Consider the following 15,673-nt stretch of genomic DNA (forward strand, 5'->3'; position numbering starts at 1 on the left):
ATTAAAGCGCTTTTTGTGAATACTGTTAAAGTACGTGACCTTTCCAACAAAATCACAATTTCTCATGCCCTCAGTCATTTAGATTTGATTCATTTTCGGAAACTACATATAATTTCTTCTAAATGGATATTTTTTGAGTTGCATCTTCACTTCGAGGAAATTTTAAAGAAATTTCGGAATTGTTTTTTTATCGAAATTCCAACATGCATTATTGTTAGCTTTTAATCCACTTTATAAAATACAATTAAATTAATTTTAGTTTAACTAACCGACCATAATCATAATAAGCATGAACTTAAACTTACCTCCCCGGATCACGAAGATGAATTAACGCAAAGAATTATGTACACATGCATTTTCCCAACCATTTCAAATATTTTCCAATCAAATCTAATTGCCTCGCCTCAAGCAAAATCACCCTACCTTTGTTTTCATTTCTTTTCCCAAGAATTTATCGATAAAATTCCAAGATCCTAAGCTGCAGCATATACATATGTATGTGTGTGTGTGTGCGGCTTAAGTCCTTGTTTTTACTCAAAACAATAGCGAAGCCATGAATAGATTTTCAATTGAGAACTTATTTGAATCCAACAAGGTTAATCCCTGCAACCTTTGGTGAGTGAATTATAGGATTCGTGAAAATATGCAGCGATGAGTGGAATTTCTTCAAGATGGAATCAATGTGGATGAGATATATTGGGGAGGATACCAACATAATCTTGAAGTACAAATTAGTATGAACCCGGGTGTAATAGATTTGCTAAGAAAACTGGATTTTGAGTTCCGGTAAGAAAATTCATCGGCAGGATGCTTTTCGCTATTACGAATTTGATGTCGAAGCGAAAGCAACTACCTTAAAACTATGGCAACAACTTTACAGAAGTTTCTCGATAAATATACATTTGCACACTAAACTCTCTAAATTATGTACAAATCATCTTTTCATATCATGATAATGCAATATATGGTGGTGGTTGGATCCAAAAACTAAAGTCATTTTCAAGATACTTAATAGTGGAAACGGATTAACTTTGATCTAAAACATAGAATTACCAAACTCAGTAAGGACTAGGTTTTAACACTTCACTGATCCTTACCGACTGTATACTAGTACGAATATCTCATTCTCGCCAGGATATACTACACTCCCATGTAAATATTTTAATATAAAGTTGGACCGTAATAGTTTTCCACTGAACAAGTCACGTCTATTTATTTTATGGAATTTATCTTTAGCGTTCATACGTGTTCCGTGAATCTGCATGGAAAATAATTTCCGCGTAATCTCGCATGTGGTTTAGAGGATTACATTCGATGAAAATTTTGAATAAACTTCCTACGAAAAAGATTAATGGAAATACATTGAAATAAAGTGATAAACTATGAATTAAAGGAATTTATGGAATAATATCATTGAAATTAAATTTATCCAAGTATGAGATATTCACGCCATATATATTCTGTTGTTTATTCTTTTTCCTTTTTGTATTTTTTTTTCTTTCTAAACTATGTCAAAAATTTCACTAAAAGTTACGTTTGTTTTATAATTTGTTATATTATTTTCGCTCCTGGCAATGACTTGAGAGTTTTTGATGCGTAGGTAGCTCGGCAATATGTTGAGATAAAAATAATAAGGCTTATGTGCACTCACAACACACCATTTTGATTTTAGTTCGATATACTACATCTACACATCAATGAAAAGAATTAGCGCTTCTAATCCACACAAAAATAAATGAAGCGTCTGTGAGTTTCTTCCAAATTGAATATAGTTGCCTATGAGGACATCCTTCTCTTCTATAACGGAAATCTCCTTTGGTACGATACTCGGGTAGGTGAGAATAAATTGGCTATCCGTAGATAAAGTGGCAATCGATATTCAGAAACCACAATTCCTTTGTAGTAATGATTAAAGAAGTAAAATTGAAGTGGAGATTAGAAATAAGAAATTAAGGAAGAGCTCCAAAGTTTAGGGAGGAGGGATTAACGATGACCATAGGTGTTTATCGGGAAACTTGGAAGGAAATGCAGATACTCCCCGCATCGAAAGAATTGCTTTTGGTGCAATGTGTGAAAGGAGAGACGTATAAGAAAATAGCCAGCAAAAAATCCTGGCTTTGATAAGAAGCATCAAGTTGCCGAACATTAGGGCTCCGGAAGAGAAAATTTGCTAAGTATTACATTTTTCGAGAGTATAACATATTGAAAATGTACTGTCAAAACTTCAGATTGAAATTTAAAATATTTGCAAACTTATAGCGCAGAGAATGGAGCGTACCGCAGTAGGTATACAAACGGCGAACTAGCTGGCAGCAGTTACTACAATCGTTCCTTTCATATATGTGTAAAACTTTCGATTCTATATTTTATGTCCGCTGAAAAAAAAATGCAACGATCGAAAATTTTTTGTTTTTTTTTTCACAAATTCGCCATTTTGTTACTTTTAAGAAATGTTTTCATATATGAGGTTCCACATATTACAACAAGTCACCACAGAAGGTTATGCGCTTCCCCGAGTGACATTATCCTTTTTCAAGAGAAAACATAAATTAATTGATGCAAAATTAAGTAAAAAAATTCCTTTCTTATATTATCAGCTTCCATTCTCCAGAACGATTGTATATTATTTTCTTGCCCAAAAAAATAATGAAATAACGTTAAAATTTCCAGCGTCGTACTACCACCTTAAATTGACTACAGCGAGCAAAGTAATGATAGGTTCGGTCATGTGTAGATTCAAGGAGCAAGTATTCATAAGGAGATACTTCAAATGGTTCACTTGCAGGACCATGCATCAGACAATAAAAAAGATGTAGAAAGTCCAGGGAAAAGGGTGATCTTACTAAGAAGTGCGTCGAAGATCTTGGATGGCATGTTGTGCTGGGAGAAAGGGAGCGTGGGCGACTGGTACGTTGCAGGTGGAGGTAGTTGCATGGATAATTGAAAGAGACTAGATTTTCTTCTGCTACTTGTAATCCAGTCCAGTAGTCCAAACAACCTAGCTAGCTTTGTAGAGAAGAAGGGTTACCCCCGCTCCCGAAATATATATTTACATTTAAAACCAAAAATTGTAGTTTGGAGAAAGGTACCCCTTGTCTTTTCATTTTAATGGGTAATTGTTTTTGATACAAATAAAATCAAATGATTCCGGATTCTAACTTTGTTAGGGCAAAAATCAACGACATCCACATCTAAAGTCGCTAAGCGACGTTATCCTAGCGATCGAGCATTAGGCTTGATCATTGATCTAACATATCTGAGTAATTGGCAATAGGGATGGTCTGATGGTGACTGAGTAATACATGCAGGCATACGAAGTTTCGGGTTTCCCTATGTGAGAAACGATGAGGGCATGAGTCCATGTTCAGTGTGCACATAGTTAAATAGTCAACAGAGCTATATCTCTTAAAGATCCATTTACAAAAAAAATTGATCTGGAAAGCACTGTATTGATAATAGTCATCCTTATAGACATCATACTAGCAATTCAATATTATTTACAAATATTACAAAGTTAACTTGCAACAAATACAAACAAATCGGGATACCGGAAGCACGGCGCTTCAGGTATGAAAGATTTTGTTTCTTTCTTGCATGAGTATGTTTGAGTGCAGAATATTCCGTAATGTATATGCATTCAGTATGTCAGACTACTCACTTGAGTGTGATGTTGGTATTTAGTACTTTGGGTTGCAATAAATTTCCACGATAAAGACAAATTTGAGCTACTATAACTTTGCTAGGAATAGTATGATTTTGATCTATGTTACTGAACATTTTTGTATTTCTAGGATATACTTGAAGGATTTCTAGTCAATTTCCTCAAGTATAGTAATACACTATTATTAACTTAATTTGAGCAGATATCGATATGCAGAATATGCCTGCACACTGCATAAAGACAGCTTTATTAGTTCAAATCATCACTTTCGAGCCCGCGCAAGCGATAATCGAGGTCTTTCATTTGATATTCAATATGACTATATTCGGTAGAAAAAAAATGTATACTCCCTTTGCGTCTATGACCTCAACGTAGAAAGATGTAACTCACTGTATGTCTGAACGTTCACAATTCCCATTTTTTCACCAAATTTCGTGTCCATCGGTACAGCCGTTTCTAAGAAAAGTGCATGTGACAGACAGACGGACACCCTGGTTTTTAAAAAAATTGTGGGCTGGGTAGTTTTTGAAAATGAGTTTTGTCTCACTTTAATTGTGCACATTTTGATTCCTTGTTCGCGCACTTTACAGTCCATGTCAAAACAAATATCAGTTGCGGAAAGTACTAATCGAGACCTTCCATTTGATGATGGGCTGTAACCGACAAACAGACAGGGAATCGATTTTAACGAAACCTTAACCAAAATGGTAGGTCAGCTGTGTAAACATAGAGCTTGGGCGTGCGATGTTACAATACCTGGACGGCGTTTGCTGCACAGCAGAGAACCGAATTATCGGTGAAACCCCGATATTTCGAGGTTGTGTTATAGTGCCAACTAGCGAAGAGACTTTACAAAAGCACAAGAGGAAAACCAGAATATTGGGAACTAAAGGGGGAATATGGACAGCTTCGAAGTGATTTCAGGAAAACTATACGGAGCAGCAAACTGGATTGTTGACGGCGGCTCTGATTGGATGCTAACATGAACCCGCGCGGCACTGCCTATAAGTGACATTCCCAAAAATGTTGTACAAAGTAATTACAGTCCTTCTTCCGCAACAGGATATATAATCGATCTCTGAGATTACTGAAGAAGAGCTGTCAAGTTTCTGAAAAAGAACTGTGGACGTATTATAGGTAAAAAGGCCCTCAAATTGAATGAAATTCCGGCTTTGAAATTGATTCATCACATCCATGATCACCTGACGTGTCTTTTCTATATTCGCCAATCTGTCTTCTAGACACGATTCTCCCGCTTATTGAATTTCCGGGTGGTCGATCAGAGCGACAGTACAGATTTCGGGGAGTCCGTTCTACTGTGGACGAGGTAGAAATGGTCGTGGATTGAGATCGAATGATTCGGGAGGCGATGTTCGTTGGTAAGTGCTGTCCGACGATGAGGCTAGATGTCAGAAATGCCTTTAATTCGATCAATGGATGTTTATAAAGGTCTCTTTTCAAAACTTGTGAAAGTAGGAATTTCTTAATGCAATAGGCCATTATGTACCATTAAGTGCTTGGCCTTTGCGTGCCAATGAAGTAAGGTTGGTCGGTTTTGTGGCGGTGGTTGCAGTTGCGAAACATACCGATGAACTGTAATTATATTAATGTGAAATAATCCATGTTATCAAATCATAGATACGAATTGGTAAACTGGACTTGCCCAGCGAAAACCATTTGGAGGTGATCATCAATGCCAAGTTGAGTTTCAAGGCGCATTTGGGCTATGCGCGAGAGACGGCAGCGCAGGCCTTGGACCTTGGAAGATGACTAACGTCAAGGCGAAGAAACTTTCGCCGAGCGCTTCTTATCGCAGAAGTAGTGGAATCCATTCTCTATTTATAGAAAATATTTGTATTGCTTCGGACTGGAAAAATCGAGCACACCTCCTTCCCTCGCGCTTGATTCGCGCCAACAACGGGCTGATGTGCGTTTCAACTACCACTAGGCTTTTCAGAGTATCAAAGCACCCTTCAGGAGGGAGCTGAATACCCGGTGGAATCCTACTATCTCAGTTCACTTAGGTCCAAAGTACCCAGCTGATATGGCCGGAATTTTTGCTTAAGTTGGAGAAACTGACCACTTTCGTGTTCGCAATACCATTGTCGAGGAGCAGTACAATAAATTCACGTGGAATGCGAAACTTTAACCATGTATCACTTTGTTAATAATAGTTCGATTTCATTCAAACTTCAACAAAAAATGTACACCCCCTTTTCGCACTTATGGGGAGCCCCCTTTAAAATTAACAAAATGGCGCCATTTACTATATGTAAAGGGATTCATAAATCAGATCTTCTCACTAAATTTCGTGACAATTGGTTTAGTTATGTCCGAGTGAATGGTCTGTGACAATCAGACAGACAGATATTGAGTTGATTTTAGTAAGGTTTTGTGTGAAATAACAAGTCGGAAACCGGAAGCTCGGGCTTCTGGTATGAAAAGTTTTATTTACTTTTGATGGAAATATATTTGGGTACACGATGGTTCAATTTATATATAGCTGGTAGCGTATATACATTGAATATACTCGCTATATCAATTCGATATGGTTTATTTCAAACAACCAATACATACATACATAAACACAATTGGAAATTCATAAAATGTCAATACAATATTATTCGGGTTCCCGCCTTCTACGATTGGTTTTGGCACCAAGCTGAAATTTCTATCAAACCCGGCCAAAAGCACTTACACCACCACTAAAATGGGAACCAATATCAATGATGATGCGCAGAACGTAACTGTGATCCTGACTGAAAAGTCCCTCCCACCGGACACTATATTTTCTGTTCCGTAAAACTGCAACTGCAAGCCTCCTGTGTGTAATCTTACAACAGGAAAAACTTTGACCTACTCTAACTTTGCTCCGCGAACCGAACTTCAGTGTGATGCTTCCTGTTAAAACCTATCATACCGCAAAATTTTACGGATCCGGGATGATCTCAAGGAGGTTGGCAGTAAAATTTCAAAAAAATAAAAACATGGTATTATTAGCATTATTTGGTCAGATATTGACACCGGGAGTATTTTGATGCATAGACCACCATGATTTTTTCAGATTTTTCGATTCGGCAGTCTATGAGAACGGGTCCTTGAAATAATTGGCTATTTTTGGACCCCCGCACTCTTCCCCTTTGTAACCGACGTTAAAACTAATACTGGCTTCAGAAAGTACTAATGTAGACCCTTTATTTGATACCCTACATGCTGTGTTCGATGAAAAAAAATTCTGTATCCCTCTTTTCGGTGTGTGGGGACCCCCTTAAGTTCAACGCACAGCAATGTAATTCACCACATGTATGGGGTTTACAGTTCCCACCTTCCCACCAAATTTCGTGTAAACGTTGTTTCTGAGAAAAATGCGCGTTTTCAGCAAAACCTTAAAAACGATAGCCAAAGATCGTTACATGAGATAACCTCCTAATCTTTACTAACAGCTTTTGCAACAAGCGGGAATACTTTGATTGTATTCTTAAACCCCAGTTCAATGGGCATTCAAGCGTCTAAAAAACACGAAATTGTCATATCAGCTTAGCTTCCAATTTTCAACTGCAAAGCCAGAATATTTCTACCGCATCTTCTATCGAAGCTTCACAGCTGCACACTAGAGAAGCATAAGAAGTAATGATACCCAGTTTTGAGAATTTTCTGGCGTTGTCATTATTCAGGCAAGCAAATCAAACTGCAAATTTCTCTCGGAAAGAATAATCGAAACGATATTAGAAAGAAAGGAAACAAGCCAGGAACCAGAGGCTCAATATTTCAGGTATGAAAGGTGCCCGATGGTTCCATTTGTACACAGCTTCTATTGTATACTCATATATGCCCAGTTATTCACTTCAGTGTGGGCTACAGTAATTTCACATGAAAGAGAGAATTTTGACCCACTGTAATCGTGGTGGTTATAATAGGTTTTCCGCCAAACTTTCATCTATTGCACTCTATATTACGGCAAATATTAATGTATGGCCCTATGCAAATCGCAGTAAATTCTAGAAATTTCTGAAAGTTGGTCCATTAAAAAAGAAACCACTTTCTGACTCCCGCACTAGGACCTTTTCATGCAGACAGTTTAACAGATACAAACGGACATCGATTATAATAAGGTTTCGTTATTCACAACACTTTAAAAACTGTCCTAAGGTACGCCGTCGTGTACCCTGGCAACTCTAACTCATACTTGATCTAAATGTTATCCTGAATGAAAAGCTGTGTTAGCAGTTCAGTCTCCTATACTTGGTGAAAGCGTAGTATATTAAAAGCGATGATTAGACCTTCTACAAATGTAAACCATTGGGTACGAATGAAATCATTTCTAACTTAATAAGGTTGAATATCTTGAACCTGTGAATATAATTACGAACACTTATATTTCAATGATGACTTAGAAGAGTAGTGGTTTATAAACGATACATATGCTCCAAACTAGTCCTTCATTTTAGACATCACATCTGTTAGAAGGAAAATGTATGGAAGCTGCATCGATGATATAACAAAAAAAAATGAGAGGACAATCTCCACAAGGGACCACCTTGGACGCACCCATAGATCCATGGTCTTCTACTAAACTTCTTTTGGCAAGATACGATGAAATCGATTCGTTGCCGATTTACTGAACTTTCCACATGCTAGAATTATAGGGATCTATCAGTAAAAGCGGTGTTTTAGAATTCGCCTACAGGGTTGCTTCTGGAAATCAGTACCAAATTATGGAGGACTAGAGGGCCTTTCCGTAGCCTACATTATGACGAAGTTTTTGAGCTATACCATGACCACGTGGATGTGAAAAAAATCCGGCTTAACAAGTTGCGGTGGGTAGGTCACTTAATCCGTATGGAAGATGAAGAGGAAAGCAATATCTATGGTAGAAAAAGAAAATGAGGTAGACCTTGCCTGAGATGAAGCGATGACGTTGCTCAATGATAAACAGCTTCTAAGGACATCGAATTGGGGGAACTCGCGCAAAACTGGGATGTCTAGAGTTCTTTATTAAGTCAGGCCTAGACCGGATATCGGCTGCTGTGTTGTTGATAATGATGTGTAAACCTTTGTAGAAGCATTTTCCACCATATGTGCATACATCGCTCATGGAAACAAACACTGCAAAAGAGCTGATCCCCGAAATGCGATGTTTATCTTAGATTTCCATTTATGATTTCAGGTTCCATTAACCAGAAATTAAAATTCAGAAAGCACGGTCCATGCTGGGTCAGTTCACCTATTATACACAAGGCTATCCGTTAAGTGACTTTCTTTTCCTCGTTAGTGCCCGTTTTATTATTCGCTCGTTATACCATGCCCGTTCTAATTTGGGAAACTTAACATGTTCTGATGCTCGTGGTTCGTCAAATAACTCGTACCACTCATGATTGTACTTAATTCGGCATGCATCTACTTTTTTTACTGCCCGGTTAATCTTTGTCGGGAGTTTCAGCTTAGTATGAATCACTCATGTATGGCAGTTTTTTGTACAATTCTTGACAGATTCGCGATCATCTGCGTAGGAAATTTCGATGCTGCTGGTATCTTGATAAGGCATGGCAGGGTAAGATTAATATAATAATAGCTGTACATTCATTGCGGATCTTTACGACTCCTTTGATGGAGTCCTGGAGAGTATCCTTCCTTCTTTCTTCAACATTGCCGTGACTTGATCATCATATTACAGCTTATTTCGAACAACAATAACGTTTCCTTTGTCAGCCTAAAAATAGCAAACTGGTGGAAAACTGACACCAAAACCCTAAAATGTTTTTAGACCAAAACAGCGACACTCTCCTTAAACATTTTATGTAGAGGAGAATAGTAATTGTACTTTCGTTCAAATTGTTTGATCTAAGCGTTTTCCTATGATTTAAGGGACAACTTTTTAACATACATATTTGACCGTAGAATTTATCGGCTTCTTTCGTCCTTCGCTCCGAGTTGAAATGTATAGCATCTTATAAAATATTGAGAACAATTATGAGACATCGGACTCTCATTACAATAATAAACAGTTTATTTTATTAAATTCAATAAATACATTATAAATTAAACATACTATATAATATTTGGAATAAAACAACTATAATTACAATCGAAATATTTTGTCCAAGGCGTCCAATTGAACTCGCGCTGAAAATCAAACCATATTTGCTTTGGCTTATCTTAAGCAGTATTTCGTACAAATAATTACATACTGATGAAACCGTTTCCTTCCAATAACATCATTAATCCAATCGCTGTGATATGCAACACTTTCAGCAGTAACTTCATATACTCTTTCGCTTCCTACGGTTAAATCTTTCAACTTGGGGCGCACTAAAACACCACTAAACTTAAAATTACACAGGACAGTTGCATAAACGTCATCCTAAAAAGAAGCAAGGACGTGAATATCTTTGTGTTGAACAGTTAACTTCATTTACCAAATCTATATCCGTTAGTTGTTCACCAGCAACAACATTTTTAAAACATAACACTCCAGGTTTCTCCTTAGAATATTTTCCTGTGCATTCGGAAACATATTTTTTTAAGACAATCGGAGCCCAAGGTCTTTCCATATGTTGCTGGCAAGTCAGAATTGTATTTCAGTTTAGTGGTAGATCAGTTTTAAAGAAAAACTTTCTTTCCGTTACCCTTAAATCTCGCCAGAACAACAGAGAGCATCTAGTTTTCATAGGTGGATTCACTGAAGCCATCATGGCGGATCGAACTGCACATGTTTGTATAAAAGATGAATTCAGCTTTGGAATATAAAATGGTATAACTTTGAAAAAATAATAAATGATCCACTGGATTGATAAATATATATATCTTTTGTCTAAAGTCTATGCTGCATTAAATTTACACCTAACGCTCCATTTTCAAGCAAATTCCCATGACAACGCTATGATAGTGCTTCAACAGAGTAACTTTAGATAGAAGTTACAAATGTAAGATACGAAAATAAAAGTAGCAAAGTTGAATTTTTTGGACTGACTGCATTAAGCTTTTCGAAAAAATGGCACTTATAGTTGCAGCAGATGGCCCGCTTCTGAAGAAAAAAATAATTTTTTTACGACTACATAGTTCCCCGAAATCATGATGAATTATTGCGCAATAGTAGAACCAATTCTGTGAAATGTAAGTAATTAATAAACTAAAAATGTAAGCCAATCATAATAACCGAAATTCGATTGGGAAATTAGGAGAGGTCGACAGCAGCCCCAACTTCTCAGGGGTAGGTGAGAAAGTTGCAGGAACTTACAAAGATGCAAATTATGCACCGGGGAAACTATCACCGCACTTGGCAATCAGGTGTGCAAATCCATGAAATGATGAAAAGGAGACATTTAAATTGCGGTACGGATAACCGGAGTCGGCTGACTTTTTGGCTGGGTCAAGCTCCCGTAATGGACAGGACGGAGTCGAAACCGCTAAGCGTGGGCAGATCGAAGTCTAAGCGCCACGATAACCAGAAGCAAGACTTCACCTGCTGCAGCTGTTTTATCACAATCTGTGGCGACCGCTTCAGCAGGTGCGCGTAGGCAGCAGATGATCTTAGCGCAATACGCGCAAGTGATTGTGCAGTGGGTTCCAGACCACTACCGCTTTATTGGCCGCCTTCGGAGAGCGTGTTCGACTTGAAGTCATTGTAGAAACTGGTGACTAAGAGTCGACGGAGCATCAAAAACACCACGCCGCGTTGCAGGAAATAGTTTCAGAACTGATTCACAATCCACCGTCTCTGAAGTCTCCACTGAGGGTCTGGGAAGGATTCGAAAAAACGTGTATGGAATTTTCGGAAATCGATCCTTTACCTAGACCAGCGATTCCTAAGCTCTATGCATCTCCAGCTATTCCGCGAATTCTATGTCAAATCAAGATTGGACTCAGTGCTGGTATGTCACTTCTGCACGTATAATCATTTCTGCATTTATTTTTTTATTTATTATTATTGAACAATAAACAGAGTAAACTCCAGTTATTTATTGACCTTAGGAGGAGAAAGGACCTTAACCTTTGTTTAAAACTATTCAAAGAAGGGAAATTTAAAGAGAATGGAAATTCATTTCGAGCTCCATGGAGGCGGAGCAATTCATGAGAACTGAGGAAAGTGTCAAAAATGTGCATACACCCAGACAGGCTCTACGTTGTTGTAGGAAGGAAAGATTCAGAAAGCGGAGGCAGGACCGATAGTTTACACGAGACAAGTTTTTCTTAAGGGCGGGGAAAGGCTGAATTTACTTCACACCCGCTCAAAGGAAAATCAAGGATAGTAGCGGGGGTATGACCAGGTCATGAATCAATACTCTCACGAGGAGCAGAGAGGTTAGGAGGGTTGAATGGAATCGAAATCAGAGGAGGAGCGAAGTACAAAGCCCGATAATTTTGCAGTTCGATTAGTAACTTCGAGGCAGTAAATTTCAATGCGAAATTTATTGTCGAAAGAGACTCCGAGGTCTTGAGTGTTGTTCTGAATCAATAAGCAATATCCTAAATATTTCCATACAAGAAATCAAAGAAATTTGTCATTTCGTAAGGGTGGTTGTAGTTCCCATAATATTGTCAGCTACACGTATTATGCCTTTCCAACCAGTTTCCTTCGATGTGCTGGGGTCTGGATCTGGGATTCTCATATAGTTTGGTTCAAACAAATGTATGTTCTATATTGCGTAGATTCCTCAATGCTGACCTACAACCGGCCACTACCACCAGATGTTTTTTTCCTGTTCAATCCTTTATGGAATATAGGGCATCTAGAATATATACCGCGACACAGAAGATACAAAATCCAAACATTAACTTAAAAAAATAATATTCTTACTGTCAAGACCATCAGTGCATTCAATATTTGATCAGAATCTGTAGATCGAGGATGCCTAATAACAGTTGATACATGTCTAATTTGTAAGTACTTCAAGTCGGGGTCCAGATAATTATTCATCCCCGCGTACACTTTCTGCAAAGAAATAGTTTCACGCAATGCTGTACAATTTTAATTACTATAAGGCATCCACTTACTTGGCCAATAATTTCACATACAAATCGGGTATTCAAGAAGCATTGTGGAGTTACTACCACATGCAGCAGGGTTACTAATGTTCCACCACAGTAAACCATACTCCTTCTAGGGCTGATCTCGGTTAATGCTAACCCAACCTTGGAAAGTTCATTTATATTCGATGGTGGCAGAGGGAGCGAAAGTGAAAGTAGCTAACTTGACTTTTATATTCACCAATTTCCGGGATCCTAAATGCATTGCTGATTCTTATTGGCCAAACCATGAAAAACCAAATGATTAAATGTAAAATACTTGAATTAAAGTAAATTTTATAACAAAGCGCCATTATCAAAACTATACATAAATTTGACAGTTTTACATGAAAATATGCGTTGCGTATACGATTTGAGGTATATGCTTGTATAATAATTGCTTCTGCGAAACTGAAGCCATTGAAATTTCGATAAGGAGCGATCGGAAGAACCAGCTGAGGTGTTGAAAAAAGTGGAAAGTCACGTTTCGTGACTAGATGTCGCAGACTAGCCCTATTCAGATGTGAATGAGTGCCAGAGTCAAATTAGGGCAATAATCACGCAATGCCAATCACATTGTCTGCTACAGGCTACCTTAGTCCTATAGTGCTCCTTTGCGATTTTGAATGAAGTGTCCTAACATATTTCAAGTCCCAGGTCCAATTGGATAGTCGCGGTAACGATCATTGTTATTATTATTAATCATACTGAAAATATTGTAATTTACTATTATTAACTTTATGATATGTTACAGTTCCAAACTCCTGACCAAACTTCATTTTGATACGTGGAATGGTTTCTAAAATAAGCGCGTATGACAAGCAGACAAATAAACAATGAACCGACGAGACGCAGACTGTTCTGCGGAAAATTCATCAGATGGGACGAACTTTCAAAAAAAACGCCTAAAGGAAAACATACATATATATATATATACATATGCGTAAAGTTAAAGTTCATCCACTTGTCAACATAAAAGTCGAAAAAGCAATCAAACTAATGAAATGGGTGAAAGCAGCTGTCTGAGAAGGAGGTACATACGACCGATTCCAAAGAAATTCAAGTTGCCATCCTATTTGGGTTTTTACAAACAAAGCCATATTATTGAACACACAAATATTGGCTACAAGATATAAAAGAGTACTCGGTCAATTTTTAAGGTTTTTGTGGGAAACAAAACCCTATTAAAAGCGATGGAATGTTTGTCTGTCCGTCTTTTTGTCACATCCGATTTACTCGCAAACTGCAGAACCGATTGCCACGAAATTTGGTGAGAACATGTGGTCTGTGTTGCTTTTATGTCCCCTTACATGCAGCGAGTAGCGCCATTTTGTGTTGTGTTTGAAGGGGCTCCCCATACATACAAAAGGGGGTTTTCCTTTTTTCTTTCACATAATAAAGCCATGTGCGATATTAAATGAAATGGCTCGATTAGTACGAAACTGATCTTATTTTTTATATTGGATGAAACGATGGGGAGATAGGGCTCAAAATATATATGCCCCAAAAAGTGAAACATGTCTCTTTCTTAGAACCTATGCAACCGGAAAATCTGAAAAAATCACAGTAACGTAACTGTATAAAATATAGGCACACATAAAGTTACATATTACCATGTTTTAGAAATTTACAGGAAAACCTCCCTTAAGTTCATCCCAGAGGTACATAGAAGAAGTTCCATCAGGGATCCGTTTTACCGCTTTGGGCTCGGGAAATATGACAAACCTCTTCGTAGCACTCTAAAAGTGTGCGATTCAGAGTTTTCAGTTCATCCTCAAGCGCCAAAGGAGTCTATAGTTGCCTAGGGAGCTGGACTTTATTGCCAAGAAATTCATTGAACTTTGTCCAATTGGTTTTCCTAGGGTTCCGTCTTTGTATTACAAATTTTTCGCACGCAATAGCAAGATTGAATTCTAGTTATCGATGATCTGACAGTGAGTTCGTCCAGCACCCGCCAGTCTGTAATCAACTCTAACACTTTTGAAGTACAAATTATTGAGTCAATTACTTCACTTCTTCTCGGTCCTACGTTTGCATTCATGAGACCAGCTGAAGTGATGAAATCAAATAACTTCTCTCCTCTTGTATTGTATTCGCAACCTATTAAGAGTTCGAGCCCACTTGATTCTACATATGCTACCAGATCCCTTACTTCTTGCACCGGTAAGGGATACAAAGAATCAGAGGGGAAATAAGCGGAGGCAGCTATGCTATTTTTCTTTTCGCCAATAATCTGGTGACTACGTGTCTGGATAGCTGAGTGGTTAGAGCACAAGGCTGTCGTACGGAAAGTCGCGGTTCAAATCTCACTGGTGGCACACCGTACCGCCAGAGACTCGATCCCTTCGAGTTTGATTTCTCTAAGAATAACCGCAGCAGGTTTTGCAGTTCCCATGTCTTCATTCATGAAAGGTTTCATATTATCCCGCAGATTAACACCTTCACTGGTTTGTGGTGTCCGGTTTGCATAGATTCGATCACTCTAACTGGCATCCAGACAGTTCCGTTCACATCCCAAGACTTCCCTTCTGCGTATTTCGTAAATGGTGTAGAAGAAGTTACTAGCAGTTAGGATTCACTCTGTAGCCCCTTCATCAGTAAGGATCCCATACGGGGGTTCCGCCATTCTATGCGTTATCTTCTGTGCGCAGCTCTATTGTGGGAGAGTGCCCCGAGGACGCTGCAATTTGCTCTATACAGTGTGAGTTAAAGACCACATCATTGTTCATCGCTCTCAAAATGGAGATGATACTCTTCAGTTTAATAATACGTTTGAATTTCAGTCTATCTAGGAAAAAGTGGAGCACCATATGTTGACCCTCTGAGCACATTCAGACTCTTTTGGTCCAGTTCGAATGCCAACCTTAAAACCCTCCACGTTTATAATTTGATCGTTTCTGGCATTTACCCTCCAGTTCCCGAAGTCCATGGCCGGGTTCTGTTCACCCAACATACAGATGATGTCCCTTGTCATCCTTCGAGGGCCCAGCAACCAACATCCGACAT

At 38.2% G+C, this 15,673-nt stretch overlaps 1 protein-coding gene across 4 annotated transcripts; it reads right to left on the reverse strand.

Moving 5' to 3' along the window:
- Positions 1–9,650: 9,650 nt before the first annotated feature.
- Positions 9,651–13,044, reverse strand: LOC119652446. 4 transcript variants are annotated; one of them, XR_005249545.1, is made up of 8 exons: positions 12,853–13,043; positions 12,656–12,793; positions 12,459–12,593; positions 10,288–10,395; positions 10,078–10,218; positions 9,998–10,022; positions 9,850–9,940; positions 9,763–9,784 (listed from the first exon to the last, which is right to left on the reverse strand). XR_005249545.1 is itself a non-coding variant. In XM_038056590.1 (7 exons), the coding sequence occupies exons 1-7, from the start codon at positions 12,979–12,981 to the stop codon at positions 9,694–9,696; spliced, it is 915 nt and encodes a 304-aa protein (XP_037912518.1). In that variant the 5' UTR covers positions 12,982–13,043; the 3' UTR covers positions 9,651–9,693. The 4 variants fall into 4 exon arrangements, 3 of the variants coding, with proteins under 3 accessions (XP_037912518.1, XP_037912520.1, XP_037912519.1); XM_038056590.1 differs by having other exon boundaries at positions 9,651–9,784; positions 9,850–10,022; XM_038056592.1 differs by having other exon boundaries at positions 9,651–9,784; positions 9,850–10,022; positions 12,870–13,031.
- Between the last annotated feature and the right edge of the window lie 2,629 nt (positions 13,045–15,673).

Source organism: Hermetia illucens, chromosome 3 (genome assembly GCF_905115235.1).
Source record: "Hermetia illucens chromosome 3, iHerIll2.2.curated.20191125, whole genome shotgun sequence".
NCBI classification, from domain to species: Eukaryota; Metazoa; Arthropoda; class Insecta; order Diptera; family Stratiomyidae; genus Hermetia; species Hermetia illucens.